The sequence below is a fragment of the Suillus paluster genome (genome assembly GCF_016628075.1).
Source record: "Suillus paluster strain FC165 chromosome Unknown EDB91scaffold_138, whole genome shotgun sequence".
NCBI lineage: Eukaryota > Fungi > Basidiomycota > Agaricomycetes > Boletales > Suillaceae > Suillus > Suillus paluster.
The window spans coordinates 59430-85617 of record NW_024537698.1 but is presented as its reverse complement, the minus strand read 5'-3'; the positions used below and the strand labels follow the sequence as shown (position 1 = coordinate 85617).

The 26188-nt window shown below is 47.0% G+C and overlaps 12 protein-coding genes across 12 annotated transcripts; 6 read left to right on the top strand and 6 right to left on the bottom strand.

Moving 5' to 3' along the window:
- Positions 1-664: 664 nt before the first annotated feature.
- On the bottom strand, positions 665-1628 carry EDB91DRAFT_1087608 (uncharacterized protein; the record flags this gene model as incomplete). The annotated part of the gene is made up of 5 exons (XM_041316248.1): positions 665-824; positions 907-970; positions 1005-1076; positions 1175-1517; positions 1569-1628. 5 exons carry the CDS (start codon positions 1626-1628, stop codon positions 665-667), a joined length of 699 nt encoding a protein of 232 aa, XP_041170333.1.
- Positions 1629-3923: 2295 nt separating this feature from the next.
- On the top strand, positions 3924-7348 carry EDB91DRAFT_1063018 (uncharacterized protein; the record flags this gene model as incomplete). The annotated part of the gene is made up of 10 exons (XM_041314582.1): positions 3924-4037; positions 4085-4318; positions 4371-4782; positions 4831-5116; positions 5169-5424; positions 5475-5733; positions 5796-6157; positions 6206-6584; positions 6675-7015; positions 7073-7348. 10 exons carry the CDS (start codon positions 3924-3926, stop codon positions 7346-7348), a joined length of 2919 nt encoding a protein of 972 aa, XP_041170332.1.
- Positions 7349-7595: 247 nt separating this feature from the next.
- On the top strand, positions 7596-9507 carry EDB91DRAFT_1269523 (uncharacterized protein; the record flags this gene model as incomplete). The annotated part of the gene is made up of 7 exons (XM_041324553.1): positions 7596-8093; positions 8149-8325; positions 8380-8460; positions 8520-8645; positions 8700-8834; positions 8889-9100; positions 9155-9507. The coding sequence occupies 7 exons, from the start codon at positions 7596-7598 to the stop codon at positions 9327-9329; spliced, it is 1404 nt and encodes a 467-aa protein (XP_041170331.1). The 3' UTR covers positions 9330-9507.
- Positions 9508-12083: 2576 nt separating this feature from the next.
- Positions 12084-13033, bottom strand: EDB91DRAFT_1255410 (uncharacterized protein; the record flags this gene model as incomplete). Its single annotated transcript, XM_041323974.1, has 3 exons — positions 12084-12347; positions 12397-12548; positions 12601-13033. 3 exons carry the CDS (start codon positions 13031-13033, stop codon positions 12084-12086), a joined length of 849 nt encoding a protein of 282 aa, XP_041170330.1.
- A 213-nt stretch (positions 13034-13246) lies between these two features.
- Positions 13247-15077, bottom strand: EDB91DRAFT_145166 (asparaginase). Its single transcript, XM_041326224.1, has 5 exons — positions 14638-15077; positions 14527-14579; positions 13820-14467; positions 13615-13765; positions 13247-13558 (listed from the first exon to the last, which is right to left on the bottom strand). The coding sequence occupies exons 1-5, from the start codon at positions 14873-14875 to the stop codon at positions 13455-13457; spliced, it is 1194 nt and encodes a 397-aa protein (XP_041170329.1). The 5' UTR covers positions 14876-15077; the 3' UTR covers positions 13247-13454.
- Positions 15078-16006: 929 nt separating this feature from the next.
- Positions 16007-17835, top strand: EDB91DRAFT_1269463 (glycoside hydrolase superfamily; the record flags this gene model as incomplete). The annotated part of the gene is made up of 11 exons (XM_041324552.1): positions 16007-16121; positions 16144-16199; positions 16248-16483; positions 16533-16555; positions 16611-16644; positions 16674-16690; positions 16751-16831; positions 16886-16923; positions 16980-16999; positions 17049-17233; positions 17286-17835. 11 exons carry the CDS (start codon positions 16007-16009, stop codon positions 17369-17371), a joined length of 891 nt encoding a protein of 296 aa, XP_041170328.1. The 3' UTR covers positions 17372-17835.
- Positions 17836-18329: 494 nt separating this feature from the next.
- Positions 18330-18881, top strand: EDB91DRAFT_1012419 (uncharacterized protein; the record flags this gene model as incomplete). Its single annotated transcript, XM_041312439.1, is given in 4 exon segments — positions 18330-18428; positions 18483-18542; positions 18586-18794; positions 18806-18881. Coding segments are annotated over 4 exon segments (444 nt in total), but the record flags the coding sequence as incomplete, so codon positions are not given.
- A 93-nt stretch (positions 18882-18974) lies between these two features.
- On the top strand, positions 18975-19633 carry EDB91DRAFT_1171561 (uncharacterized protein). The gene is given in 2 exon segments (XM_041320222.1): positions 18975-19602; positions 19613-19633. 1 exon segment carries the CDS (start codon positions 19183-19185, stop codon positions 19375-19377), a length of 195 nt encoding a protein of 64 aa, XP_041170326.1. The 5' UTR covers positions 18975-19182; the 3' UTR covers positions 19378-19602; positions 19613-19633.
- Positions 19634-20861: 1228 nt separating this feature from the next.
- EDB91DRAFT_144980 (uncharacterized protein) lies at positions 20862-21822 on the bottom strand. The gene has a single exon (XM_041326223.1). It carries the CDS (start codon positions 21678-21680, stop codon positions 21165-21167), a length of 516 nt encoding a protein of 171 aa, XP_041170325.1. The 5' UTR covers positions 21681-21822; the 3' UTR covers positions 20862-21164.
- A 22-nt stretch (positions 21823-21844) lies between these two features.
- On the bottom strand, positions 21845-22260 carry EDB91DRAFT_1240009 (uncharacterized protein; the record flags this gene model as incomplete). Its single annotated transcript, XM_041321942.1, has 4 exons — positions 21845-21907; positions 21928-22026; positions 22056-22185; positions 22235-22260. 4 exons carry the CDS (start codon positions 22258-22260, stop codon positions 21845-21847), a joined length of 318 nt encoding a protein of 105 aa, XP_041170324.1.
- Positions 22261-22928: 668 nt separating this feature from the next.
- On the bottom strand, positions 22929-23325 carry EDB91DRAFT_1255406 (uncharacterized protein; the record flags this gene model as incomplete). Its single annotated transcript, XM_041323973.1, has 3 exons — positions 22929-23153; positions 23210-23243; positions 23294-23325. The coding sequence occupies 3 exons, from the start codon at positions 23323-23325 to the stop codon at positions 22929-22931; spliced, it is 291 nt and encodes a 96-aa protein (XP_041170323.1).
- Positions 23326-23929: 604 nt separating this feature from the next.
- EDB91DRAFT_1209494 (glycoside hydrolase family 18 protein) lies at positions 23930-26130 on the top strand. The gene is made up of 13 exons (XM_041320749.1): positions 23930-24202; positions 24259-24435; positions 24487-24494; positions 24549-24630; positions 24686-24769; positions 24827-25062; positions 25111-25200; positions 25253-25269; positions 25330-25410; positions 25464-25501; positions 25558-25577; positions 25627-25814; positions 25867-26130. Exons 2-13 carry the CDS (start codon positions 24331-24333, stop codon positions 25950-25952), a joined length of 1035 nt encoding a protein of 344 aa, XP_041170322.1. The 5' UTR covers positions 23930-24202; positions 24259-24330; the 3' UTR covers positions 25953-26130.
- Positions 26131-26188: the final 58 nt, after the last annotated feature.

Below are 26188 nucleotides of genomic sequence, written 5' to 3'. Positions count from 1 at the left end.
TATCCAGCTCAAACACATGATATCGTGAATGGAGGGATCAAAAATGCGTGCCTTCATCAAACTCACATCCACCTTCTCAAAACGCCTCACCGGTCTCATCCTCGGACTACGCACCCATCACCTTCCTCTGAACCAGCATCTATTTCGTCTCACCAAAGTCGCCTCCCCTGATTGTCCCCACTGTCCGCAAATCGAGGAAACCGTCCACCATTATCTTTTCGCTTGCCCGCAATATCAACCAGAGCGCCATGTGCTAGCCCAAGCGCTGGGACGGAGGTCCACCTCCTTATCGCACCTGCTGGCGGACCCGGATCCCATCCCCCACCTAGTCCGCTATTTAATATGACTCGTCGACTGAAATCCACGCTAGGTGAAATCTCGATGCCCACTGCGCGAGCGACCTGACATTCCCTGCCCAGATTTCTTATTAGCGCAAGCAAGATACATATGAGACGCACTCAAGACCCCACTACCTCATACTTTATCTAGGCCACCATAATCGTTCTTTCCATCCAATACCCTATCTCCACCTTATCACAATACACCCGCTCGTCCACACGACCTGAGACCTCTCCTCACGCAATCTTACATACAGTCTTCCCTTCGTCATCTACATCGCCCATCTAAAACGGCCGGCAGGAACGGCGGACTGGTGAGGTACACCCTACATCAGTGCATTTGGGGATCTGATGATGGGGCTGAGCACGGGGCTCCATCGCTGAAGTCCAAGCGATCCGTTGAGGAAGAGGCCGAAGGGTCCGAGATAAGGTCCGAGCGCAATATAGAGAGTGGCGGGCGAGTGACGCTTTGACGTCGGCTCGCACCTGACCATATTGAAGGACTTGATCTATGCAAATTTTCATTTCTACCCTACGTAACTTAAAGAGCAGTTAGATTTGTACTCACATCTCAGTTCTGTCTAGAGACTGAGATGTGAGTACCCGAAGTTTACCAGATGCTTTACCATAGACTAACGACACTTATAGTATAGTATTCGTTCTTACTAGCTTGTTCGATCCCGCTCTCGCCTAGATTCACTTGACATATACTATTCCAGTCAGTTCTAAATCCCGTTTCTGCAGTGAATAATAAGTGTATCGTATCACTAGATACATAAACCAACGGAGCACTAACTGAAGTCATGACACAGTAAATAAATACCATAAAGACCCACTATAATGAGTTGGCATACTCCAGCGTCTACCCATGTCAGTTCTGAGCCGGGCAAGTTTGCCGGTGTTGTTGAGAGTACACCGGCGTGAGAACCTCTTGCCACATTCGCAGAAGTATACGATCCCCATATGAATCTCTTCAATGTGCCTCGAGAGACTCTCTTTATCGAGCTCCCTACCACAATGCATCCAATTGCACACAAGCTTCAACTTGGCGGCACCACAAACTCCGTGAAAATTGCGTAGGTGGGTAGAGAGAGAGTTGCCAATAATCAACTCGTCGCAATGCAACCCGTTCATATAACCCCACATGCACTGAAAAGTCTCTTCGAGAACATGGGCCACCTGCAAGTGATTTAGTTACAGTGATGTACGGTCAGCAGAATGAGAACTGACAGGCCCCTGTGCAGCGGAGGACTCAGATGAACCGGGGTAGTTGTAAATGTAGTTCGACATAGCAGTATTGAGAGAAAAGGATAATTTCGATAGGTGTTGTTTTGTAGTTTATATCGTGTTGGAATATGAACATTGCATAACGGATAAGATAACAGATCTTCCGCGTTTTGTAATATGCAGTGCCCGTACTTCTTGTTCATTATATGGTCCGGTTATTCCCGCTACCTTTAGGTAGCTGGGTATTTGTAGACGTGGAAAAGAGAAAAAAAAGCGAGGATTCGTAGTGGCGGTGCAATGTGGATATATTCAGTGGTCTTTTCTCACATCTCAATTTTGTGGTCTTTTGTTGTTAGCCTCATGGATAGATTTTTGATTCACTCTCCCATTATGTTGTTTATGGTTGAGGGTATAAACGTATCTGTTGCACGAGACGACTCTTCTGAAATCTCTTTACTCTCTGTGTCTTTCTTGAATTCTCCTGGTTGCCGGCGCGGGCAGTGCCAGAGTCGGACTCCCCGTCCGAGAAATTATGTGAGCGGATTGCGAATGAATTGTTTCTGTGGGAGAGCGCCGAGATCGGCGGCCAATCCCCAGGTATTGTCAATGTAAAGTGAATCGCCACGCATAGAAGCTTTGCAGAAGACATTGTGGAAAAAAAATTAACGGGACCCACCAAGCCAAATAGTTTGACAACAACAAAATGAATGTTCAAGTTAAACGATGCGACGCGGAGGCACCCACGTGATCAAGACGTTGTAGATATCACGTAAGATAAGGCACAATCCATGAGTGAGTGACGGAGTTTACCGAGATGGTTCAAAGGATTTACCTTAAGTGAAGTGAAAGGAGGATGAAGGAAAAAAAAGTAGTCGTTCAAAGATGAGAAAGATAGCAGATGATATTCGGTAAAGGTGTATATGGTTTATGTGAGGCCTTGTGGGCTTTTTTTCACTGCAAATACCAGTAGGCGGGCCCGCCTTTTAAGCAGAACTGAAAGGTGCAACATGTTTCACCTTCCCACCTCAAAAATTACCAAAGGAGGCAAAAAAAAGTCGCTTGCTGTAAAGTGCTTGAAAGCAATCAAGATCGCGGATTGCCTCTGAATAAGGTCCCTTGTGAGAAATGTGTACGTCAGCTCCGACGCAATCCAGCCATAATTTCTGGTTCAGGCCAATATGGACATACGGTCAACACCACCATCGTGAATTTCCTTGCTAGGCATATTCAAGAGTTCTCATCCATAGGCGCTTTCAGTCAAAGGTGGGAGATTACGACTCGTACGAAGAGGTACACTTAGGGGCTGTCAAGGATAGCACTAGCGTCACGTATATGATTGTCGGTCGCAGAGCTCAGTAACGAGTTGCTGGATCATTGACTCGGTGTGCGCGTATCTCGACCGTCGAGATAAGTTTGTCCGCATAATGCGCAAGCGCGGGAGTGACTGCGCCCCTGTGTAGGGGCACACCTGAGCCTAAGTCTGGATCTGGAAGTGGGAAATATCGACGAATAATACACTGCCAAAAATGTTACCATAGGCAACCCGCGGTCTGGGTCTACTGTAAGTTCTCAATGGCCCGAACCCATAGATGTCCCATAGTTTACCCATAGTCTACCTGTAAAAGGGAAACGGCCGACTAGCTATGTACTGGCCCATGGTTTGACCATGTTTGTCATCTTTTGTGCATCCCACAGTCTCACCCTACGAACTACCCATGCACACAATCTTGATAAGTCATCAATGGCGTCTTTAGCCTATCCAGAACATATGTTTTCATTGTCGATGTATGTACATCAGTTCTCATTATACTGGATGCAGACTTCCTGAGGCAAGGGAATCTCTGGACGTGTTTACGCTGTCCGACTGGCTGTTTCAAGCAAGACATCCACCATGCTATACGCCATGAAAATACTCAAAAGCACAGGACGGAAACAACTCACTATGCCGATGAACTCCATGCTGCTCAAACTGCTGCTCTCAACAAACCTCACCTTGAGACAAATCCCCTTCTCAATGCTATTTTTATCGCTTCTGGGCTACCATTGAATGTGCCTCATCCTGCTCCCCTCCCTCACCACCAACAGCCTCTAGTCCAAGATCCCTGGCGGCAGTCACCTTCCGGGTCATACAATAACGAACCGGATGGCGGCATAGATATGGAGGTGGATTTTGAGGAGCTTATTCCTCCATCTCTTTCGATGGAAGACATGCATGCGCACCTTGTTTCCAGTGTGAGCGCGTCGCTCCGTCATATGGTCGACCACGGTTTCAACCCATCGGCGGTGGACTCGGACAGTGAAGAGGGAGGCGTTCCAGAAGAAGAGGACGGGTTCATTGTGAACGTGAATGCAGAGGGTATGCGTTACCATTTTATAGCAACTTTCTCTCACTATCATGTAGTCTCTCGTCGTGGGTATAATCAAACCCAAGATGCTCATGAAAATGCATGGTATCCATGGAAAAATCGCCTAGTTCGCATTTCTTTTAGTTTTGTATTTCCCCTCTAATGTTAGATCAGTCATGTACGCTTGATATCATGTCAAATTTTCCTCGAGGTGTCTTCTCCCAAGACGAGCTCGAGGTGATATTATGGCAATTAAAACAACATGGTGTTCATGCAGTGCCATCTATTCATCAGATAAAGAGTGTTGGGCATGCCATAGACGGTCTGTGTGGAGTCAAGATCAATTGCTACGTCGGCTGTCTGGGTCACACATACTATATGATTTTGCTACAGTTCATTGTGAAGATGGTGGACCGTCATTTCTGTCCTTGAATGTGCTAGCAACTGATGACATATGTAGGCCTTCGCGAACCCCCTTGTGCGGTCAGTCCTTGAGGTTTACCCTGAAGATAGCGGCCCAAGACTCGAGGAAATCCGTCAAGCACGCTGCTGGTTAGAAGAGCATGATGCTCGACTGCTTACACCAATGTACCGTGTTGAGGGCTGTATAACGCGAGATTTCTACACAGATGAACCAACACTCCTTAAGAATGGTATGCTATGCATGCCGTTCAGGTTCTTCAAAAATAATGGTCAAGTTTGGTTTCGTGCATGGCCACTCATTCCATGGCATTCTCCTGATGTGGGACTTAGCTGGCTCATTGATCAACGTGACGAACTATCTCTCCCAACTGACGATTTATCAATGACATTTCCGGAGCTTCAGTATGTACCTCTTGGACATGGTCGACCAACACTTCAGTCGACATTTTGTAAGTATGGTTCATGTTTTTGTAATTACACTACTCAACAAAGGTCAGATTTTTGCGATCCCACTGGCTATATTACACCATGGGCAGAACCACTGACGAACCCATGGCGACTGAAAGCCAATGGCCATCGTGTTGTTGCATATCCTGTACTACTCTACTGTGACGACACTTCAGGTAACCGATCCAAAAAATGGAATGAACACAACACATTCCTTATGAATGCTGCTGGACTTCCACGAGAGCACATGCAGCGGGAGTACAATCTTAGCTTTATATGTACATCAAATATAGCACCTCCACTGGAAATGCTTGAAGGCATTGTTGAGCAAATCGAGTGAGTGGAGTCTGCCCCATGACGAAAATCAAAACTGACATGGCCGTGACAGATCATGTCAAGAAACAGGTATTTGGGCCTATGACTGCCGCTACCATGACATCATACTTGTAATCATCTCGGTCCTTGCATTGCTCGGTGACAATCCGATGCAAAGTGAATTTGCTTGCCACGGGGGTCTAATGTCGAAGTTTTTTTGCCATTGTTGCTGGGTAAAAGGGAAAGATGTCGCTGACATGCTCGAGGTCGGTGGTGTTAAGAGGGAGACTGTTCAGGGAATGGTCAGTCGTATTAAGAGGTTTATGAAGGTTGGTACTTGAGATACTGTAGCTTCATGGCATGGTCTCAAATGATGTAGGTTGGTGCTGCACGAACCACAGCAGAAACTCAGAGTGTCTCACATCGGATGCTTGAAAATGCATCAACTCTTGCACGCCAAAAAGAAAATGTAGATCTCCGGACATCTACTGGTGTGAAGGACACAATACTCCGCTTTTTCCTCGACAAATTAGAGAAGGCAAGGAAGTCACTCAGTGGGGATGCAGCACGACAGGCAACTCGAGAGGCTTATACAAGGTTACCAGCCAATACCTTTAGCCCAGTGTGGCGAATTAGAGGTATATCATTATTCATATGTTTGCAATATCAGACTTCAATGCACTCACTTTTTTCTTGAAAGGTCTTAATCCACATTCTGATACGCCAATCGAAATTTTACATGTGGTCCTCCTGGGTTTTCTCAAGTACTTCTGGCGAGATGCAGTTGAATGCCTCTCTGCTGTCCAAAAAGCTACCACTGAAGCTCGTTTGTCAAGTCTTGACATTTCTGGCCTTGGGCCCGATGTAGCAAAACCTCGTGGTCATACACTTGTTCATTATGCTGGGTCACTTGTTGGCCGTGATTTTCGTTTGATCAGTCAAGTGGCTGTTTTCGTACTGTATGATATGCTTGAAACCAAGATCCTTGATGCATGGGCTGCACTATGTGTCCTTGTCCCACTTCTTTGGATGCCGAAAATTGAGAATCTTGATGATTATATGGTGCATCAAGTGCTCAATCTCATGATACTGGTTTCAATATGATTTCAGGCTGAACTCAATGTGGCGATCAAAAGATTCATGGACTGTACTGCTCGCTGGACACCACGATGGTTCAACAAGCCGAAATTTCACCTCATCTTGCACATTGTTGACCACATACGGAGATTCGGCCCTGCGATCACATTTGCCACGGAAGTCCACGAGTCATACAACAGTATTGTTCGTGGCTGGTCCATTAATTCAAATCGGATGGCACCTTCACGTGATATTGCACGACGTGCTGCTGGTTTACTCCGCTTGCAGCACCTACTCAGTGGTGGATACTTCAAGGTCGAGTCAGACAAATCAGATGGCACAACACAAACAGAATGGATTCAAGCAGGAGCGAATCCTCGAACCTATGGTGAACAGCCATCAATCATCACTCGTAAACTTGGTTTTCCTCTTTCTGAATCATTTTCTCGTATAGGTATGTAAGTAGGATTATTTGAGACTGTGTGCCTTATCCTTTCTACAGGGTTTGCAAAAAGAGCAAAAATGCGCCCTCTCATTTGGAACCAGACTTTGTCATCGACATACTGTGTTTCCCCAGGTATCACAGATCACACAATATTAACACAGTGTCGGGAAGTCATTGTTTGCAATGGTGATCCTGTTGCACTTGATTCGTTCACGGTATTCCATGTCCGAGATCACTTCTTAATTGGGAGGGTGGCTGAAATTTTGACGAGGGGACAGGATTTCGAGGGGAAAGCAGACTGGATTTTACTTCAATGCTATAATACTGGTCCCCTTGTCCAGCCATACTGGATGCCTTCGCTCTCAAAAACTGAGAGATATCACTTGGTCACTCCTGAGGTAAATGATGTTTTACTCTCGTATGCAGTCTATTGACCTTCATCACTGGCAACTTAGCAAATTGACTGTACTGTCAATGTACAACACAATTGTGCAGCCAATCGCTGCAACCTCTCTTCATCACGACCAGTGTTTCTCGAACGGGAGCATCAAGTGGAGGGCACACAGGCAGTTAGACATAATGATGATCGCACAGAGGATCTGATCCTGAACATGGCAAAGATGCGAGATGCAAAATTCATCTCGAAATTTAGAGAAGCTGCCCCCCCACTTGATACTGACTCACTTATCAACATTATTTGCGAATCTGAACTAGCAGCAGGTGTACATTAGGGACAATTTTCATCTAGGATTTTTGTTTCATTGATATACTGCAGTACAATTTTCGATTTTGAATTTGCGCCACAGTTTAGGACTTAATGAAAAAATCGCCACACTTCCACCGCACTCCCAACACTTCCACACTCCTTCCATCTGATGAACATCAGCAGACTGATGACACCTGCAAGTACTCATTCTGAACCAACTTTACGAGTTCCAAGTCACAGTCCATACCCGGCACCACAATATTTTCCCAACCATGACAGGACAACACCCATCTGGTGATCATTACTATCCTTCAAGTGATATGTCCAACTCTACACATACTCCTACCTTTCAGCAGAACAAGCATTTTAATGGGGCTTCTATCCATTCAGGTCCTGCCATCGCCAGAAATCGTGGCAATATCAACATTAATTTCAACTCCAGTCATCCATTGACCACAGCACCAAATTCTCGATCTCAGGCTCCTGCTTACCACAATCACAGTGGTTATAATTCCCCTCATTCAGCTGCACCAGTCCCATCCTCTGCAGGGCAGAAGCGCACACATTCATCGTACAATGACGAAGACAGTGATGATGAATTGGATCAATCTTTGACCTCCCAAGTGCCTCAGTCAGGTGCAATTCGGTTGCCTGCTACTGCGGTGCCACCAGCTGGATCTATTCAAGTTGGTCCAGAAGTTATTGCTGCCATCACGCAGATGTACAGCCTCAACAGCGAGAGGTCGTGCAGTTTACAGTCTTATGCTTTAGTGAGTAGCCTTATGCAATTCAATGCACCCATACTGACAGTGTACGTGATGCCAGGCTGCCGGAGATATGCCACTGCCTGCAAATATGACATCTCTTATGTCCTTCGCCGCTCTGAACAAGTGCTTACAACTTGTAGAAGAAACCGCTACAAAAGTGGCTACATTCTCTTCTGAGTTGGCGGTTCTCAAGGGTCTTATCAAAACTTCATGGGTGGTTGATGATGCCTTGAAGGTCGGTTTGCTGTGATGTTCTGAACCATGACTGATGCTTAATATCTTTCCGAAGGCCCAATTTACAGATATGGCGAAGCGGGCACTCGTCAAGGAAGACCGAACAAACTTTGTCAACATGTACCAAGACATTCTGGTATGAATTTCATCGAGTTTGTTATCACTTGCATTGACATTGTCATACGTCTTCAGCAGGACATCGAGCAACATCCAGATGAGCTGAAGATTGCCGAACAAATCAAAGCCAAGACCCATAAAGCAGCTATTGTTCGTGCAATTCGCAATGCATGCAACAATGTCCGCAACACTGCAAGGAAATTTGTAAGGCTATCTCTGTTGTATTTATTTGCTATTTAGTTACACGTGGCTTGCCAGATCCTCGTATCAGTGCAAGACGGCCCCTTATGCCTGACTCTTGAGGATTTCGCAGTCTCATGGCTCACTCGTTTCAACCCTGCTGCAGTTGTGATACCGCTGCCAGTTACACTGCTGGCACAAGTGGTACAAATAGTAAGTTTCCAGTGGCTCAGTTTTCGAGTGCACTACATTTTTCTCCATTTACAGCGTGACTTTGCCATGCACAATCTCGAGCTGCTCGACTTGGACGGGAATGACGATGACGAGAATGACGAAGGTGCAACACCAGCTCCTACATCACGCTGCGTCAAAAAGAAGGCCAAGGTTGATACGGCAGAACCCAAGTTTTGGAAGCGGTTTGAGACCCACCTTCGTGCTCAAAAAGATCATTATGCGCAAGACAAGGATGGCTATCAGCGGTAAGCTTTCTTCATAGTTTTATGAGCTGATTGTCTTACTGGCGTCTTTCTTAGTTATATTGGAGAATTAATCACCAAGGATCGCGCACGATTCGGCAAGCCTAACACCACTGTTTCGCGAGGTGACAACATCCCAGGACCTTCGACTAACCCCCATGCACTAATGACCGCCGACCATGACCTTAACAACATGCTGGTAACAATGTTTGATCATTCAGTGTGCTGCTGATATTTCCCTCTCCTTCTCATCCATAACCATCATTTCACATACAATCATTGGACACTCGCTCACACATTATCATTGGACTCCCATCATTTCGCAATGCATTGGACTGATCACCATCATTCTCACACGTCATTCTCACTTGACTATTCCTTTTATTTAATGGCCTTCTGTCCCTAGTAGCTGGTATATCTTACCAGAGAATGACAGCTAATGTTTTTTCATGAAATCTGTTGCCTGTCGTCAGAATGCCATTGCAAAACTTTGTACATGCCCATGAAAAGTCTATTGCATCCCTCCGTGGTTTTCCATGCTCGACGCTAACGGTCGATCATGGGTTCCTTTTTGTAGTCCACCAATAGGCTTACTGTAGGATTTCCATGGGTCGACTCATGCGTCACCCATTGTCATCACCGTTAGTCAGACCACGGTAACATTTTTGGCAGTGTATGAGATCTGAACAATATACACAGCCACATTTTTCGCATTTTTAAAACTCAGCTATTCTTCTCATGTCAGGCCTCCCCACATTATTCCCACACATCACATGTTCGCATTTTTCAGCCACACAGTGTGGGAATTACCCCACAACACCAAAAACATCGCCCATTTTGGGAATCTCCACAATATCAATTATTCCCACACCCTCCCCACCTCAGTGCAGCTTCACCACCACACCACAATAGGTCTCCCTTCATATATAAGTAGTAGTTTGGTATATATAAGTATATTATAATATAATAGTCCGCTTTTTTTGTTTATTTCTGTGCCTGCTCCTCCTCCAGGGCCCTTTCAAAATAGCCTAGGGTAAAGAACACTACTTCCCTATCAAAGGGGCAAAAGTGTGTAAGTGTTCTTTACCCTAGGCTATTTTGAAAGGGCCCTGGAGGAGGAGCAGGCACAGAAATAAACAAAAAAAGCGGACTATTATATTATAATATACTTATATATACCAAACTACTACTTATATATGAAGGGAGACCTATTGTGGTGTGGTGGTGAAGCTGCACTGAGGTGGGGAGGGTGTGGGAATAATTGATATTGTGGAGATTCCCAAAATGGGCGATGTTTTTGGTGTTGTGGGGTAATTCCCACACTGTGTGGCTGAAAAATGCGAACATGTGATGTGTGGGAATAATGTGGGGAGCCTGACATAAGGACTCATGTTGGTTCTTTTGATGGAATGATCAGATCTAGATTGCAGAGAAGCAGGGAGAGGGGCAGGATAAATTCAAAGCAGACACAAGAGGGTGATGCAGCCCAGAAAGGGTAGGAACACACTAAATAGTATTGGCTGTTCCATTATCCATCATGGACAGCCCCCAGAATGAGTAGAATCATGCCAAATTGAGTGTCTGGCAAATTATCCATCATGGGAGCTGTAATGGATAATCTATCAAAGCATCAGTAGTCCGTGACAAGGAAGTATAACGAGTTGTCTCTAATTAGAGTCGGTTATCTATAATAATGACAGTATAGCCTGATTTTACTGGGAACCCTTGCCCATAAGTGCGGAACAGCCTCCCCAATGTCTGTCCTTATCAGTATGATACAGGTGGTCCCACAGTGCAGCTATCTGGGCCACTTTTTGATGAAACATTCCAAGGAGTCAGCTAGTTACAATATGAGAAGCTCGTGTAGTCAATAGATTCGAGTCGATATGTGCTAGCGAAGTAGCTATAGAGAGACGAAGGAAAGTTCAGACCACTTGGTTCGAGGCTGTGACTAAGCCTGTCCTTGTATATCTCACCTGCCTAGTCGAACTTTGTCAATTCAAGGGCAAAACACAGTGACTTTCTTGAGCTCTGTGTGAAGTGGATAACCCATCACAGGGCTTACACATCAGGACATGGAAACCTGCTTCTTCTTCTGCCTAGAACAATGAGGGCAATCACGAAGTGGCCTGAGGCGGAGAGGGTGGGGGAGGAGGTGCAAACAATGTCGAAGAAGTAGATGGCACTGATGAATGTGCAGAGTGGTTTATCTGGCTGGAACGACAAGGCTGCAGATCCAGGACCACAGCTGGAGAAGAAGCTGAGGAACTGTCACGAATTCCAAATACGAACCATTTTTCATTTCTCGGTTTTCCTTCGGCTACTTCCAGTTCCCGAAACCAGGTCATGTGACTCCCAACCCTGTCACACCTTCACCTCTTCACATATCACCTGTGGTTTCTCCGATTGGCTCCCCTACTCCACAGGGCTAGAACAATCTCGCTTCCTAAAGAAGAACCGGTCGGAACTTGGGTTTCTGTTTAGTTGCCGTCTTACTCATTCACTTATATATCATGAGTCATACTTAGTCATCCACAGTATCGTACGACTCTTTCTCATTGGCTGATTTCTTTCAGACTCCTATTCAATGTTATGTATAAAAGTAGGTTAGTTAGCGTAAGTACTCCTTAGACTTAACCTCTTCGTTCTCTACTATTGTAGTAGGCCTAGACGTTCACGCTCAATACTATCCGTTCTCATCATCATCCTTGACCGAGTCCTAGTGGTTGTTGTCAGACTTTGCCATTCAGTGAACTCTGGTCATAACAGGAACCTAATAGACTAGTAGATGGCATTGGCAGTGAAATCTGAGGACTCGGAAAGTTGCCGATGTTATCCAGCCCCTGTTGTATGATCTCACAAATTTGGTCGTGAGAGACGTCTATTTTGTTCGTTATCACGTCTCCAATTGCCATGCACCAGTCCTCAAGGATGGGACAGCAAGCTTGGAAATACGGCGCAGGCTCGTAATGCGGGGCTATGTCCATCAGAATTCTTCCTTGAGGGTTCCACTAGTCCCGAGACCATCTTTTCCCATCGCAACATAGGCTTTATGCCATCTACGGGTGTTGTCAGGGAGCACCCCCCTGTTTGTGATTAGGCCGCTGGGCCCATCATATATAATCGTAAATTCGAGGATAATATAGAAGAGTGACTCAAGGTCGTCGGAGGCCTTGTGTTCGATTGAGTCAGGAGTCTGAATGCTTCCAATCAGCTTGAGAAGGCGGTAGGATATGTATGGTATCGTTCCCTTCGAACAACAAGATCAAGAATACAGAATATATCAATTTCAAACTTACTGTTCCATGTGAATCCTTTGCTTTATTGTTAAGTTGGATGAATTTGGCGTGGTCGAAGTCGATCAAGTAGCCTTTTCCCTCGTATATGATGATGTTGTTGGGACTGAGATCTCCATGAAGAACCTTCCGCTGCGTCGTCATTGTTTTGTGGGCTACCAGTATCTTTCAGTGCCAGAAATTTTGGTGAACACCAGGGGAACTCACCAACAACAAGGTCAAGAAAAACATTGACCAGCTCAGGTATAGACTTGAAGCTGGTTAGCAGGATTCCGCAGGGAGTCAAAAGCATGCGACGGTGAATCTTGTTGGTGAATATCGGTGAATCTGGGAGGTGATCGCGGACATGGTCACAAATGTGTGATGTGCTGTCGACACGTCCATCATACTCTACGGATAAACCGTGTATGATACAATCGTCCTTCTTCTTGACATACTTGATGTCATGGATGTCTTGTATTTTAAGACTAGATTTCGGAATAAGGATGTCGAGGATGGACGATGTGCGGCCTTGTATCCCCTCCTCCCACAGAACTCGTTTACTGCCTATTAAATTGCCATCTGGACCCACTAGTAGTTCATGCTTCATCAACTCGTCCATGCAATCCTGCTTCCGATGTGTAAAGTCGCCACTGGGCATCAGCAAACCGGTGAGTTCTTGCTAGCGATTATGTAGATTGCGGTGGTTTTATATGATCATATATCAAGAGGTGTGCGATACAAAGGATCAAGACACTGACACGTCAATTTTTCGACATAGGGGGGGAGGGGCTCCACATGGCCAAAATTTCCTTGTTTAGTATGATTTTGTTGAATCAGGACAGAGACGCGATCGAGATGATGTTATGAAGCGCACGGAGTCCTATTGCCTTATATATATTTGTGACATGCCTAAGAGAGCGCGGCCGTCCTGTCTTCCATATGTTGGGCTGTAATTCTAGATCTCACAAGTACTCTGCCTTTCGAGTGAATCAATCATCGCGTCTGTAGGTATATGTCGTCGAGTCCCATCTAAACTCACTGCTGATCGAGAACCAGCGATGAATGTTGGTTCGCCCAGCTTAAAGTTCAGTAAGTTGGTCGTCAAAGAAAATAGCCGTGAGCGGCACGCCATTAGGGCGAATGACACCGCGATACATGCCACTGCAGTTTAATGGGAGAGCGACTGCGTCCAGAGTCCGAGTCAGTGTACAGTTTTGCCTGATCAGAATGGAAACGTACCATTCCCATCTCTGTCCAGCGCAATGACACCACCTATTCCACCTTCCTTGAATAAATCGTCGATGACATTTTGAGTCGCCTCGTCCAGAGACTCGTCCAGGTATTGCATGCGCCGAGCGATGTTGGAAGCTGCAGCACGGCGAATGTAGTACTAAAACTTAATGTTAGCGCTGGCAAGCTCAACATCTGCTCGACTGCTTCTTACATCTCCGTCACCAGTACCAGAAACGCCTACACCCTCATATTTTGATTTCCCTCTCACGCGGTCCCAAGTACGCTTCAGCAATCCACCGTCTCTCTCCCACTCTTCAGCCCAAAAGCCAGATCCCATTACGGGGGTATCTCCAACCCTGCCGACAAGCTTGTTCGTACGTCCCCCAGTAGAAGTTACCGCTGCAATACAGCCCCGGATATCAAGTGCGACCGCACCAACAGTACCCGTTGGCATCAAATCAAGAGGCTCCCAGGTCTCTTTATCTTCAAGTTTGTCGTCAGAAAAGCTGGCGACATCCGTAACCTCTGAATCTGTATCATGAGATGTGTCGGGTCTGGGGTATTCAACGGGATCTTCGGGTAATCCAAGGCCGCGTCTATGTTCCTTCCATCGTGCCTCCGTCCAGAAGTAGGATGGATCAGCTTGACGTACGCCAAGCAAAGCACCTGTGGCTTCTGCTGCCGCGCCAGATAGCATCGGGTGAGGAGCAAGCTGGGGTGCGAGGTAGAGTGCGCGCGCGAGGTGAGAAGGATTTCGGGTGTGAGTGACTAGCGTAACTGAGGATCCACGTCGGGAGGAAGACATTGCAGGGTGTGATGCTGGAGGCTTGGAGACCATCAGGGAAGTCTCGAGCTCGATCTTGATGGCAAGATAGATATACATGATGGCCTTTAGAAGTCACGGTTAAGAAAACGCACCTTGCCTGCAACATTGAAGACCGCGCCATGCCCAGAGTTAAACAACGGACAGTCTATGAAATCACAGTTAGAAGTTAGCCATCAACTGCTCGAACACTTGTCATATCTCACCTTCCATAACCGAGACAGCCGCGACCGCAGCATCCATAGCTTCTCCTCCGCTCTTGAGTACCTCATAGCCCGCTTTCAACGCCTGTGAGAGTGCAGCCCTGTACGTGGCACGTTGTTTAGGCGTCGAGCCTTCCCGTGTCATGGTACCAGCACCGCCGTGGATGACAAGCACATAGTTGGGCTCCGCAGACTTCTTGCCAGGTTTGAGCGCAGGGTTGACGTTCTTCGAGGCGGGCATTGCAAGCAACTTGTAATTCTACAAGGAGACAGGTAAGCCGAAAACAAGAACGGGCACCCACTTCTGAGCGTGGCTATCTCATTGTAACTCCCACAGAAAGATAAGATACGTATACATGATAGCTGGGAATTCACAACGGATACGGGCACCTATAAAAAAATGCTGCGTCAGCAAGTGTCGTGATGTTGCCAAGCGCATCAACGCCTGCTGCTGGCTGCCCAAGCTCTCAAGTTGGGTGGCACGGATGGTATTGACTTGCACCATCCCTTGAAGCTTCAAGTTCTCCCCAATGGTCCTGTCATCGAGATACAATCCAATAAGGCCAAGGATGCCAATCGACTCAATGGCAATGTCGACGCGTGAACGGCACGTCGAATCTGATCTCCGGGGAATTGTCGAGCAACTCACAGTCGAAGATGATGCCAGCTTTGAGGAACTCTATGAGCAATATATTTAAAGCGAACATTCGTATGAATTTGACTGCCTTCGAGGAGCGTTTGACTTTGCGGTATGCTTGAGGTCAACTTCACCAGAGTCTTACGAACTTTAGAGAGAACTAGCATCGTGTCGAGGTGGGGGTGATTTTTACATCTATCTACGATGGTTGACATTTGTGTCTCGTTCGTGGATATCAACTGCAGAACCTGCACTTTCATAGTCTTTTCTACGTCTGATATTCCAGACTCCAATACGACAGCGCTTACGGTCGGGGTTTGAAAGGCTTCTCTCTCATGTATAACAAGCCTAGTAGCTTTCGCCACTTGTCCATCACCGGTGCATCACCCCTTGGAAGATCCGTGGAATGCAATAGGACCTATAATGGAAGTAGAGGTGTTGTGGAAGCTCAAAGTCTCTTTCAAAAATACCTTCTCAGACTTCGCACTTGAGCTGAGTACTTGATGGAATTGACGGATACCTTGGAGGTCGTTACTGTCAAGCTCACACACATGCCGCAACGACGGCATCAAAAAGCCACCAACGTGTGGAGTCGACCAAGCTTCAGCGCTAGGACTGGCTATGGGAGGATAAGGTGGGGATCCTTGTGGCGGTGGGCGGTGGCGCACTGGAACAATTTATGTAGGTAAGAACTAAGATAAAACGGAAGAGAAGGCATCATGCCGTCTTGGTTTCATGTATGGCAACCTAGTAGCTGAATCCGACTCAAATCCAGTTATCGCGCTGCCGGCTGGCACCCCGAATGATGCGAAGCTCAGCCGCCGCCTGACCTCGAGTTTCTCAGGACAATGTCATTAACACCTTTCCGATAGCCTTCCTTTTTGATGCTCATGCGCAAGGCAATCTCCCGTCAATCGACTTAGCGAATGTGAGTGATTCGTGACCTTCCTTCAGGATCGCGCTGAATCATGTGCAGTCCTGCGACGGCGATTATTTCCCAGGGACTCGCTTGCGGGATTGCTCATCTCTTGCCTCGGACATCAAGGCGTGTCAGTTGGCGGGAAAAACAGTCACAATCTCACTTGGTGGCGAATCCGGACATATCCGCTTTCAGGACGACTCTCAGGCCGCTGCTTATGCTGAGACAATATGGAATCTCTTTCTGGGTGGAAAGAGCAAGACGCGTCCCTTTGGATCTGCAATTCTCGATGGGTCAGTTGGTTTTTTTTTGCTCTTCAGACTTGTTCTGAACATCGGGTAGAATTGACATGGACATCGAGAATGGTTCGCAGACAGGCTATGTTTCCTTCTTGACTGCACTCCGGAACTTATGGATCAGGGCAAGAAGAGGTGAAGTTTGTTTCTCTTCCGCTGTGAGCATTCGTTTATACCGCTTGCGCAGGTATTATATCACTGCTGGTAAGCTGAAACGCTTTCAGTCGACACTCGTGTGGCTTTGATATGCGAAATTTATTCCAGCGCCCCAGTGTCCTTACCCAGACGCTTACATCGGCAAAACACTCAATGCAGTGAAATTTGATGCAGTATATGTCCAGTTCTGTCCGTCGTTGTCTTGATGGCCCCGCTGTTTTTTTTGTTGATAATCACTCACAGACAACAATGATTGCGGTCTGCAGCATTACAAGAATCCAGTAAGTTACGATGCCTTCTGACTTGTACCATTCCTCAATAGCGTCATTGTGCACAGGCCTGGAATTTTGCCACCTGGTACGTACCGACGTGGGCGGTTCGCATCTCACTTTCTAACCACCATTAGGGACAACTGGGCAAAAAAGGTCTCACCTAATCGTGACGTTAAGGTTTATATCGGGGCGCCCGCTGCATCATACGCGGGATCTGGCTATGTCGACTCCAAGACCATTACTTCAATAATCCAGGAGACTCGGTCCAGGTACTCTTCCTTCGGAGGGGTGATGTTATGGGATGTGTCGGCTGCGTACGGTGCGTCGAATGTATTCTGTCTTCCTAGCCCGCTATAATTTGACTGCCTCAGCAAATGATCGCTATGACAAAGCAGTCAAACAGGCTTTGAATGGAGATACACTAGAGGTGGCTATACAGGCCCAGAAGCCCTTTTGACTCGGGAACGGTCGGAGGTCAGGCATACTTAACAAACGAATCCAAGTGTGACAATCGACACCTATTGTTACGGTTGCGGACACCGATACTCTTTTTTCCTTCTCGTTCATTGACTGATACTATGCTCCTTGCTCGGGAAGCGCCGACTGCGTTGACTGCTTCCTTGTGTTCCTTGGGTGAGGCGATTGGAGAATGATCATTAAACATCTACGTAGGCGACACTATGTCGTAGAAACCGGTGTAACGTCTTGTTCCTCGTGGTGCCCGCATGCGAAAATGTTACATTTAGTTTTGTTCAGACTTTCAATAGCGTTACGTTAACACGGTGAAGAGATGACGAAGAGTGAGAGCGACCAAAAGGCACAAGAGGGAGAGGGAAGGAAGGAAAACATGCGACAGGATGTCGAGGGTTATATATTATGTATTGCAATCGGCAATGCCGTCAACATTAAGTCGAACCGAATATCTCGGTAAGAGTCTGGAGTCCTTTAGGGTGTGAGTGCCGTGAGGGTGTTCGAACTTTGTTGGTTCAAGGCCTGCAGGAACCGAGTAAGGTCGGAGTGATAACAGGGGTACCTACCGCGCTCGATTCCGAAGCCCACTCAGAGTCGCCACCTTCCATGATGACACCACTATCGGTATTTCTTGGAATCATATATTGGGTAGGCTGTTATCTGCGAGCGCCGAGCAGCCATTTCCATAAGTTTCATACCTTATAGGTGATGCAACAGCGTTCTTCCGCTTCACTCACTTATACGTTTTCCCGATTTTACCAAGGCTTACATCCTGTTTATCCATCGCCTACGTTCGAGAAGCACAGCCTTCGGGGTGCGGGATCTATAGCAATGAGAGAAGTACTCAGAGAGTACACACCTCAGAACGAGTCGACTAGTCATTCGAGAGACAGGGATTGGAGGCACTCTGTAACTCTTTGCGTCAAAGATCACCTTCAGCGACGAGCCGACTATCAATCCATGATAGTCTCTTCGCCTACGTTGCCACGGTTATCAACCGTGTCTTGATTACTCAGATACGCAAAATCAAAGTAACTGACAGTGTCTACCAGCGTTCTGTCGTTCCACCTACGACCCTGCTGACGCAGTCATTTTAGTATCGCTTCTCTGGAGCGAGCTTCGCATTTCCTGATGTTGCTGTCAATGCTATGATTGATGTATGTTAGGCACGTGGATTTTGCTGCTTGCTGATCTTTGTAGGCTTTGACACCAGCTCTGCCAGACAACCCTACCGATATGACGGCTATCGCCACAAGTATTCGCGAGACCCTCATACACTATCGACAACACGAATTCATCTCGCAGTGGATGTCCGCAGCTAGTCAACTGATGCTCGCAGCTGCGAAGTCAGGAAAATCATTTTACTACCCTCCATCTACCGACATTCTAGCTGTGAATTCCATGGCAGCGTAATGATTAGCATCGACTGGTGTTCAGCACATTTCGGTCAACCAAAGTCTCATAGATACCACATGGCTGGGCATGGCTTGCTTTATCTACGCGTCTTTGGCGCCACTGGCAATCCATGGCGCGGAGATGATGGATTGTGGCATGCTCCAGAGGGAAGAATCGATATATCCAGGAAAGTTCCTCGGGTATGCCGGCACAAGGTGTTGGACATACTGGCGCAAGGACTCGATAGCATCAAGCCAATCGGTTAAACGATGTGGTGAATCTCGATTTTATATGCAGATCGAAACGTTTTTCGACCCATTCTGATTCACTCGAATTTGGTAGTACATACGTGGCAAGAAACATAATCCTACACTCGTCACTTCATACGTAGCAATCAGGTGCATGCAGCGACCACAGTCTGATTACTTCTTGCTTCCTACAGAGTTTGTACCGGCGGTGTTTCCATCTTGCTTACTCGGGGGACTACCGCTCTGTTCACTGCTCTTGGGAGCATCTGCTACTGCCATTACCCTGGCCTTGAACTCTTGGTTTGTGTTAGTGCGATCCTGTTGGGCATTCATCATGAGCAGGGATTAGGCAGCTTTCGAGTTCCCCTACCGTGTGGGATTGAATGCGTTGAGCATCAGCTTTTTCCATGATAGTAGGATGTCGGTGAGTGTTCTAGATGATGAACCGTTCGCTGATTACTAGAGGGGTACGACGTCAATTGCAAACGACTTACTGGGTGAAAGTACTGCAGAAGCGGTGATAGTTCCCTGTACTCAGAGCGGTATTTATGCAATTCTAATGAATGGAGTATCTAAACTCTCCACAACGGCGGCGTAAGTATGGTCTCATTATGATATCAGCTCTATGACCGTGTCTGGTGCTCAGGGAATTATCATGTACGGCAGAAGACGCTGTGCGCCCACCAAAATGAGCTGGCGACAATATATACGATTTCAAAAGGTAAAGAAGCTGCTGCCAGTGGAGATCTACGAGGCGCGCAAAGAGGCATATCACTTATCAATGGCGCAAGACCTGCTGCTTTGGACCTCCCTGACCAGGACCCATGATCACGTCTTTAATGCGAGGAGGCGCTTGATCGGATGGAAGATGGACGAATCTATTGTCAAGGGTCTGAGCTAGGTTGGCGCAAGGACTGAACTACATCCAGCAATGTGAATGATCCTCGTCGACGAAAAACATTCTTTGTACCCCGGATCCAACTGGGCGTGTAGAAGCTGTCGCGATCCATTTGAGAATGAGTTCTTTAGACTCTAGAGTTGCGGCGTCCCTACTCGGAGAGGATCGTCAGCTTCATTTCCCAGTCAGTAGTAGAAACTAATTAACTGAACCAAACTTTCGAGGAGGTCATTGTTGAAAATTTTCTGATCATGATGCAGACCCAAGCTCTGGGTCGAGGGATCAGTCTGCAGAAGATGACTATGTGGGCACTCAAGGTAACCAGACAAATAGTCTTATTACAGCTCTTTGCATAAAGGATGGCACTGGCGTGAAATTTTCGTTCAATTAGGAAATGTTAGACTTAGTGAAATTTTGCTCGTGTACGCTCATACTACCCTTATATTATCATCTTCGCAACATGGGATTTCGCAAGATCAGTCGTGATGTGAAACTTGCGGCAATCCGACTCCATGAACGGAACCTTCTAAGCCTTCGTGATATCCTAGATTGCTGCGGATTTTCCAGACGCACTTGGTTTCGGATTTTGAAGCTCTGGCACGAAACCGGCGATGTCGTGGACCGTCAGCCTAACACAGCAATGCGTGGTCGTCTGCGTGCTCTCGATCGTGAAGATATCGTTCATCGCACGCATGGCTCAGTATGATCCATCAGAGTTGGGATTTATTGACGAGACGTCAAAAGATGAGCGGACATAGTAGGGATCATTAGTCACAGATTTTAGTTCCACGCTTTCGCTTTTTGGACATGGTCGGAGGTGGTGTAAGGATCTTCATGGGCTGGTACTGCTCAACTTGACTCGTCATCTTCGCCGTCGTCATCAGAGTCAGGTTCCTCTTGCTCCGAAAGTTCTTTCATTCGAATATCGTCCTCATCGGACCCATTGGAATCAAGGTCACTGTCATGCTCTAGCAGGCTCTTGTGTTTTTTGGAGGCAGGAATAGTTATAAACGGCATGATGATAATGAATTACAGGGGATGTGAGTGTACAATGAGCAAAATTTCACTAAGTCTAACATTTCCTAATTGAACGAAAATTTCACGCCGGTGCCATCCTTTATGCAAAGAGCTGTAAATGTCCGCCCCACTTCCTCGCGAATAAAGACACCTCTCTTCTCCATCTTATTATCTTCACGGCACCACCCTCTCATATGTCGCCAAGCTTGTCCACTGCGATGTCAGCGACCTCTCTCACTCCACCGCTCTGCCCGCCCCACTTCCTCACAAATAAACACACCTCCCTTCTCCACCTTATTCAAGATCTTCAAGGCACCGCCCTCTCTGTATGAAGCTTGCCTACTGCGATGTCGGCGACTCGGAGACAGGCAATGAGTCGTCACAGCCACTCGTGTGTCACGTGGGTGCTCGGACATTGTCGGCAATGACACTAACGCTTGTCCTGCGCGTTCCCTTTCTGCTGCTCTCTCTTTCGCGGCGCGTGTTTTCTCCAGGAGACTTTGAAGGTGCTTCTGGTGACTCTCTTCCGCCAGTGCTCTGGTCTTACTGCTCTTATTCCAACTCGCAAATGTGATGCTTTTCTCAGTTAGGATTCTAGTTACCTGCCCTTGAACGCCCTCCAGCGTCTGGAGTTGCTTGTAATGCACATCTTGCGTCCGCAGGATTCGAGCTTCAAAACGTGCAAGTTCGGGAGCGGACTCAGCCACTATGCGCTGAGACATTTGCTTGATGCACATGCATTCCTACCGCTTTTTCTCGAGCTTTTCCTGAAGTTCGCCCCTCGTCTCCTTGTATTTAGCGTGCATGGTGGCTTCTATCTCCACTCGGTTATTATGGATCCTTTGTGGTGCTCCACTTCCTCGTTGAGGTTGCGCCCGGTTTTATGCTCGTCGACGAGTTCTTATTGAATGCGGAGTGTAGCCGGCTGGATGCTGATAAGATAATGGAAGATGATATTTGCGGACTCGAGGGATCCCTCGTGACGTGACGGAGAAGCCGAGCTCCCTTCTCTAGCAAGGACTTAAAGGATTTGACCTTGCTTGCAAGCTCCGACTCTCTGGCTTCGCTGATCTCGTCTTTGACCTCGGACCACATGTTGGTCACGATGAAACGTTTGTGAGTGAGCTCTCTCCGCAGAACTCGCGGAAGATCTTGAAGTTGCGCTTAGACGTGCCGTCCATCCTGAAGTCGGAAATGCAGTGCATGTAGATAACGCCTGCGAACCTGGCGCCGTGCTCATACCTGAAGAAACACTCAACCTGAGAACATTTATTGCAGAGGAATCACGTACATCTTAGAGAGATATGCGGCGATCATGGACAAATGTCCGGATCAGTGCGGGTTGTATCATCAAACCCGGGCGTACTATCATTCGATGGGAAATGCACAATTTTCACTTATTGCTGAATAGCAACACAACAACAACACATATTCGTATCGGATCTACTGTAGTGTGTACCTTAAGTCTCTGCGCATTAGGCCCAACAAGAATTATTTTATTTTATTGCGAGCTTGTTGCAGCGGCAGCACTGGAAGTTGAGATGTCGAAAACACAATAGAAATGCACAATTTCGTCACACCATGTCACGCGCGGCACCTCGGCAAATACACAATGATATCCAAAGTCCGACAGCGCGCAAAGTGAATGAAAGTCCAGTGTTGGCGAATGCAAACAAAGCGGGGACTCAACCAAGCCGAGAGTGTGATTTCCCAATCTAGCCTGACTGTCACGCTTTGCTCATGAATCGTGAATAGCACACTGTGGTGGTGTTCCATTGACATATAAACACCTGGAGTAGATTCAGAATGGTGTATTTCACATATATTGAAGTTCTTATGTTGATAGGTTAATGGGATCTGGGTGGATCTTGGATTTAGTGTCCAAAAATCACTCATTTTGGGTACACTCGCACAATGTTTCATCTCGGGAAGGCCTCACAGCGCCGATTTTAAATATTTGATTTGGTAGTCTTATTGAACATATGCTAATACTTGTCCTTCATCTGTTCCGAATGAAATATATGCAGAGTGGTGAGCTCTGGAGTGCATTGTGCATTACCCATCGATTGTGCATTCCGAATCAGGTGATAGTATATACGCACGACACTTTCGCCGATGACAAACGACCGTGTAGTTCGCATCTTGCTGGCGCAACTCTCCAGGCCATCATCCACAGATTCTAGGTCCGACCTGCTAGCCTTATTGATACGCTGTGTCCAGCGAGAATAATCAACGTAGTGGTTCAGGGCAAAGATACCGCGCATACCGTGGATTTACCACTGCCGGTTGCACCCATGATGCTAGAAGGTGTGTTAATTTGCGTTAACGTCAAGACGTGGGAGGTACGTACGCAATCCTGATTTCCCTGTTTAGGTTTGCCATTGTAGCTCAGTAATTAGCAGATGTCGATCGATGCAAGAGGAGGTAGAGTTGTATACTGAGACAACCAGTTGTGCAAACACTTTGAATGATCCGAGAACCGGGGTGGTTTATATGCTTATCGCCCACCCACTTCTTCCACAGCACGGTCTCCACCCCAGCCCCTAAGGTGCCTAGCAAATGTTGTGCCTTACCTCGTTGCTTGGAGCTTACTTCGACCAGAACATCTAAATGGATCTCCGGAAGCATATTGATTCGTTGGTCGGACTTGAAGCGACCTTCGCTTCGTCGTCGCTGAGCGCAATGTCGCTCCATTCTTGAGTTGCGCCCTTCTTGCTTGCAAGGTTTCTATGCCAACCATGTATGATGTCACTGAATATCGATTCCAATCCCAAGGCTCTTTGACGTCGCGAGCTCTCGTGCAGGTGGAAGTGTAACGCATCAAAGTCATTGGTGGAGAGATGTGTTGAAGAGAACGACGCAAACATGCATCGCAAGTAAGGTTTCGGCCGGTTGAACGTAACCTACTAACCCTAATTAGTAACCGCAGCCGCAGTCACAAGCATACTTCAACAGTCGATTTTCATATCGAACCGGCTTTCACTCATACATCAGGGGTTTCAACATTTTGCCTCTTGCAAAATTTCAATCAAAAGCAGACCTAGACCTGGTCAGAGCATTCCAGAGATAACCTAGAGCGTTCCAGAGCGCTCTAAATTACCTTTCGAATGTAATTTCACTGACGGCAAAAGGTGGTGAAATGTCAGTTTCTCCCCTGTGTCAGCACCTTTATTCCTGGGTTCGGCCAATATTGCGACCCGCATGCCTTAGAGCTAGGCCAGTTTGGGGGGAATCTAACCATTCTGGTAGAGAGAAACTGGTATGTTCCGTGGAGAAAGTTTGTTCCCTTCTGAGCTGAATGATCCTTGAGGCCAGCATAAAACCCGGACTGCATAATGGCGGCTCACCATCAACATTTTGGATCCTGTCTATTCGCACCGTACAAATATGTATCTTGCGGATTTATCACGCTACGCGCTATCATCTCTACTTCCTCTACTTCGCATTATGGACAGTGAAACAGCTCCATTCAATATGTCATCCAACAAGAATGTGAGGCTGCATGTGTTTTCCTTGATCAACTGCTGATCCTCTCCCCATTAGCTGGCCGTGTAAGTGCCATATTTGTGTTATCTGCGAGGTCAGAAGCAGACCATTTGCGACAGATACTGGGGTCAGAATGCATATGGAGCCTCCAATCATAATGATACTGCTCACTGGCAGAAGAGTCTTTCATACTACTGCAAAGTCAATTTCCTTTTCTCCGAAGCTCTTAGTCGCCGCCTGACCTCGAGTCTCTCAGGACAATGTCATTAACACCTTTCCGATAGCCTTCCTTGTTGATACTTATGCGCAAGGCAATCTCCCATCAATCGACTTGGCGAATGTGAGTGATTCGTGACCTCCATTCAGGATCGCGCTGAGTTGACTTTTTCATGTGCAGTCTTGCACCGGCGGCTATTTCCCAGGGACTCACTTGCAGAATTGCGCGGCTCTTGCATCAGACATCCATGCGTGTCAGTCGGCAGGAAAAGCGATCACCATATCACTTGGCGGCGCAACTGGAAAGATCAACTTTCACAACGACTCTCAGGCCGCTGCTTATGCTGAGACAATATGGAATCTCTTTCTGGGTGGAAAGAGCAAGACGCGTCCCTTTGGATCTGCAATTCTCGATGGGTCAGTTAGTTTTTTTTGCTCTTCAGACTTGTTCTGAATATCGGGTAGAATTGACATGGACATCGAGGGTGGTTCGCAGACGGGCTATGTTTCCTTCTTGACTGCACTCCGGAAACTTATGGATAAGGGCAAGAAAAAGTGAAGTTTGTTTCTCTTCCGCTGTGAGCATTCATTTATACCGCTTGCGCAGGTATTATATCACTGCTGGTAAGATGAAACGCCTTCAGTCGACACTCGTTTGGTTTTGATATGCGAAATCTATTCCAGCGCCCCAGTGTCCTTACCCAGACGCTTACATCGGTAAAACACTCAATGCAGTGAAGTTCGATGCAGTATGTGTCCAGTTCTGTCCGTCGTTGTCTTGATGGCCCCGCTATTTTTTTGTTAATAATCACTTGCAGACAACAATGATTGCGGTCTGCAGCATTATAAGAATCCAGTAAGTTACGATGCCTTTTGTCCTGTACTATTCCTCAATAGCGTCATTGTGCACAGGCCTGGAACTTTGCCGCCTGGTACGTACCGACGTGGGTGGTTCGAGTCATACTTTCTAACCCTTCTTAGGGACAACTGGGCAAAAAAGGTCTCACATAATCCTCACGTTAAGGTTTATCTCGGCGCGCCCGCATCATCGCACGCTGCGGGATCTGGCTATGTCGATTCCAAGGCTATCACTTCAATAATTCACGAGACTCGGTCCAAGTACTCTTCCTTTGGAGGCGTTATGTTATGGGATGTATCGGTTGCGTATGGTGCGTCGAACGTGTTCTGTCTTCCAAGCCCGCTATAACTTGACTGCGTCAGCAAATAATCGCTATGACAAAGCAATCAAACAAGCTTTGAATGGGGGTAAACTGCAGGTGGCCGAAGAGGTCCAGAAGCCCTTTTGACTCGCCGGGGTTCAGATGGTTCGGGAACGGTCGGAGGTCAGGCATGCTTAACAAACAAATCTGAGTGTTATTACAATTGACTCTAACTTGCGGACACCGATACTCTTTCACCAGTAGCTGTAGAATTGATGTATTAGTACTTGTAGCACAATGAAAAATCGGATACATTCAACTGGTCATTCATAGTGCATCAGCAGAACTGGAATTACAAAACACACGGCTGAGGCTTCAATAGC